The 4,037-nt window shown below is 35.3% G+C and overlaps 1 protein-coding gene across 1 annotated transcript; it reads right to left on the bottom strand.

The window, feature by feature from the left end:
* On the bottom strand, positions 2,276-3,271 carry LOC109232821. The gene is made up of 4 exons (XM_019398541.1): positions 3,020-3,271; positions 2,933-2,976; positions 2,796-2,822; positions 2,276-2,708 (listed from the first exon to the last, which is right to left on the bottom strand). Exons 1-4 carry the CDS (start codon positions 3,269-3,271, stop codon positions 2,276-2,278), a joined length of 756 nt encoding a protein of 251 aa, XP_019254086.1.

Genomic DNA, 4,037 nt, shown 5'->3' with positions numbered 1-4,037 from the left:
CACCAGTTGGTAGTCAAAGTAATACAACCCAAGCTGCAGGTACATCAACTACCACAACCCAAACTCCAAGGGCCTCATCTTCCTTGTGTGCTGAAACATCAAAGATAAGAAGGAACACAACATCAGTAAGAGGTAGGGGAAGAGGTGGTGGAGCTGGTAGGGGAAGAGGTGGAGGAGCAGGTAGGGGAAGAGGAAGAAGTTCAGTTGCTGGTACAACTGGTTCTGTTACATCTGGTGCAGCTATTTCTGCTACTGCCAGATCACTTGCTGCTTCTGTTGGAAAGAAAAGAACCAGAAATTCTGGTTTTGGTTTGTACACAGATACACAAACTGGAACTAGTATCCTTAATGTAAGTGTGAGAAGTCAATATTAGTTAAATGTAATTTCTATCTTTATACTTATGGATGATTCATTACTAACTATAAGTATTTTCTAGCCTGGTAGGCCAAGTGAAAGAGTTATTTCAACTGGTGCAAACTTGATGAATGCTGCACAAACTAATGTAGTTCTTGGATTTAGACCAAATGGTCTCAAGTGGAAAGGAAAAAGAGTTGTGACAGGGAATCAACTTCAAAAACAAAGGGATGCTGCAGTTTCTAACAAAAAAATAAAAGTTGGGACCTCTAATTCATCTACACCAGTTGACTCTTGTCAAAGTCAAATTTAGGAAGAATTTTCTTGTATTTTGTTGGTCATGTGTATGAACCATATTTTGTGAAGTATTTTGAACCTACTAATGTTGGTCATTTGGTCATATGGATGAACCATATTTTGTAAAGTATTTTGAACCTACTAATGTTGGTCATTTGGTCGTATGTATGAACCTTGTTTTGTGAAGTATTTTGAACCATTATTATGGGATGTATATGAACCTCCTTTTGTTAGTTTAGTACATTTCAAATTATCGAACCTGCTTTTGTTAGTTTAGTACATTTCAATATATGAACCTTGCTGTCTAGTTTTTTTGCAGAAACTAAAACACATTTGATCATTGAAAAGTTCTTCATACACATTGAAAATTTCAACTACATTGAACAGGCAACATTGGCCATAAATCATAAACAACACTGCAGTAAAATAAAGGCGAAATACATTCCCATATACATATACCATACACCTAAATAATAGAAGATTCCCTCAAAAACCAAGTCACAACTACAATAACAAGCAGCCAAACCAAAATCCTCTGTTTCTTCATCAACTTCAACTTTTCTTCTTCATGATTTTTTACCCTCTTTAATAATCCATACATGACTTTGGTATAGTGTTCGGACAATTCAACATCATACCAACGAAAAAAATTGCATCCACCATCGCCAGCTTTCCCAAATCTACAGCAATAGAATCTTCTACCCGGATTAAATGGTGACCACGAAAGTTTTAAAGGAGCAATTTGGCCACAGTTGCAATTAACAACGGGTTCCATTGAAATTGAAGAGGTAGAGAGAGAGAAGAAAAAAAAAATTGCTGCTTTGCTAAAGAGGAAGAAGATACGGGGCTGGGTAGACTAAATATTTAGGGTTGGGTTTGGGTATTTAAATTAAGGAGTTCATTAAGGTTTTTTTTAGGAATTTCACAAAAAAACTGTTATATTACCGTTTGTAAATACTTACACACTTGCGATTCCGGAGGTGCAATACACGCGACGGAGGTTGGTGAGGTCGGGTGTTTGTAGAGATCAGTTTTTAAACACGTGATATGTTTAAGTGAAACATGGCTCAGTTGAGGTGTTCAACTGACCGTTGTGGACAACTTGAAGGGGCTATTTATGTATTTCGCCTTTTTAATATATAACTTTCATTGTTAGTATATACTTGTTCTGTGTGTACCATTCCTGCATTAGAACCTTGAGACTATTAATTTTCTTCCAATATCAACTGCAGTCTGTAGGAGGTTTACCATCCCAGATATTTGTTTCTGTCCTCACATATATATCATGCAACCATTTAACCCACAGTGATTCTTCACACATGATAGCAGTTGTCATATCAACTTTCCCGCTAAAGCTATGTTCCAGAGTTTGCTACTCTTAATATTCAGCCCCTCTAACTTCTTGGGACAACAGACTCTTTCCCAAGCTATCAAATGTATTTTCTTCTTCTCCTCGGAACTTCCCCAAGTATAGTTCTTACAAATCTTATCTACCTCTTTACGAACATTTTGAGGAAGGATGAACAGTGTGCCCAAGAAACTGTGAATAGAGAACGATGTTGTATTTATGACATGAAATCTGCCTGTATAGGATAAATGCCGTGAATAGGTAACTTGGATTCTCTATGTGATCTTTTCCACCAGCATATGATAATCCAGTTTGTTCCACTTTTGTGGAGAAATGGGAAGGCCTAAATACTTGATAGGAAGGGTTCCAAAAGTGAAACTTGTTCTAGCCAGTAGTTTTTCTTGTGTGCTGTCATCTATCCCAGCCATGAAAATACTTGACGTTTCCATATTTGCAACCAATCCAGTAACATCACTAAAGTGACTTAGTGCCTCCATGATTCTATTTACTGAACTCTCATTCCCTTTGCAAAAAATAATCAAGTCATCCGCAAGGATAAGGTGAGTAAGTTTCATAGGCTTACACATGGGAGGATGATACTTGAAATCTGGTAACATACTAACTGTCTTCAGTATTTTAGATAGATACTCCATCACTATGACAAATAGTAGGGGGGAAATAGGATTCCCTTGCCTGAGACCTCTCTTCCTGCAAAAAAGCCACGATTCTCTCCATTGACTTTAATTGAGAACTTTGTAGTTGATACACATATCATAATCCACTTGATGAACTTACCTGAAAAACCAAAGCCCATTAATGCTCCTTCAAGGAATTCCCAACTAACCATATCATATGTTTTCATGAGGTCAATTTTCATAAGACATCTATGTCTTCCTATTATAGTGCCTCAAAATGTCATAGCATATAAGTACTTTGTGCAACGTAGATCTTCCCTAGACAAGGGCTGATTGATTTTCTGCAACCAATTGATTAACAACCACTTTCAATCTATTACAAACCAGTTTCGAAATGCATTTATATAACACATTATAACATGAAATTGGTCTATATTGACTAGCTTCTTCTGGAACTTCCACATTTGGAATGAGTGCTATAATAGTTGAATTGAGATACTTAAGCAACTTTCCATTCTGAAAGAACTCCATCACTGCTTCTGTAACATCCTGTCCTACTATCTTCCAAGATGCATTGTAAAAACCACTTCCATATCCATCTGGTCCAGGACTCTTATTGCTATTTATTTGAAACATTGCCTCTTTCACTTATTTCTCCGCAAAAGGCCTTAGAGGGTGTTTGGCTAAGCTTATAAGCCGGTCAAACTAGCTTATAAGCACTTTTTGGCTTATCTACACATTTGATAAAGTTAAAAGTGCTTATAAGCCAGGTGCTTATAAGTAAAAAATAAGCCAAAAGCTGGTCACCCTCAGCTTATGAATTTTTAGCTTATGAACACTTTAAGTTTGACCAAGATTTTTACTATTTTATCCTTAAAATATTCCTTTTTAGAACAAAACTCCTACATCGATACTCACTGCCTCAGATATTTTTTCAACCTACCCCCCCCCCCCCCTTCAAGTTTGCAATTCTCATTGACTATATAAGATAAGCAAATTCTCTAATGTATCTATGTGATTGTGTATTAATCTTTGAATTGTATGTAATAAATGAGGACATATCAAAACTTTGGTGTATTTCTTTTTAAGTGTTGTGGTGACGAAGACAGTGTTTGTTTCTCTTCAATATTTTGTCCTATTTAGGTTTATTTTTTATTGAGAAAATTTTGTCAATTTATTAATTATTATAACTTATTATTATATGCTTATCATAAAATAAATTATATTTATCATAAACATTATCTTATCAGCACAATTGTATTTAAAATAAATGACAAATAGGATATTTTGTATTTGAATCGATCTGGAATCTAAAATTTTGAAGAAATTATGCCCTTATAAGTGTAAACAGTTCTAAGGTTATTTAAATCATTTTAACAGAAAAAGAGCTTATCAGCACTTT

The sequence above is a fragment of the Nicotiana attenuata genome, chromosome 1 (assembly GCF_001879085.1).
Source record: "Nicotiana attenuata strain UT chromosome 1, NIATTr2, whole genome shotgun sequence".
Taxonomy (NCBI): domain Eukaryota; kingdom Viridiplantae; phylum Streptophyta; class Magnoliopsida; order Solanales; family Solanaceae; genus Nicotiana; species Nicotiana attenuata.
The sequence above is the reverse complement of the archived record's forward strand: the minus strand, read 5'-3'. Positions and strand labels throughout refer to the sequence as shown.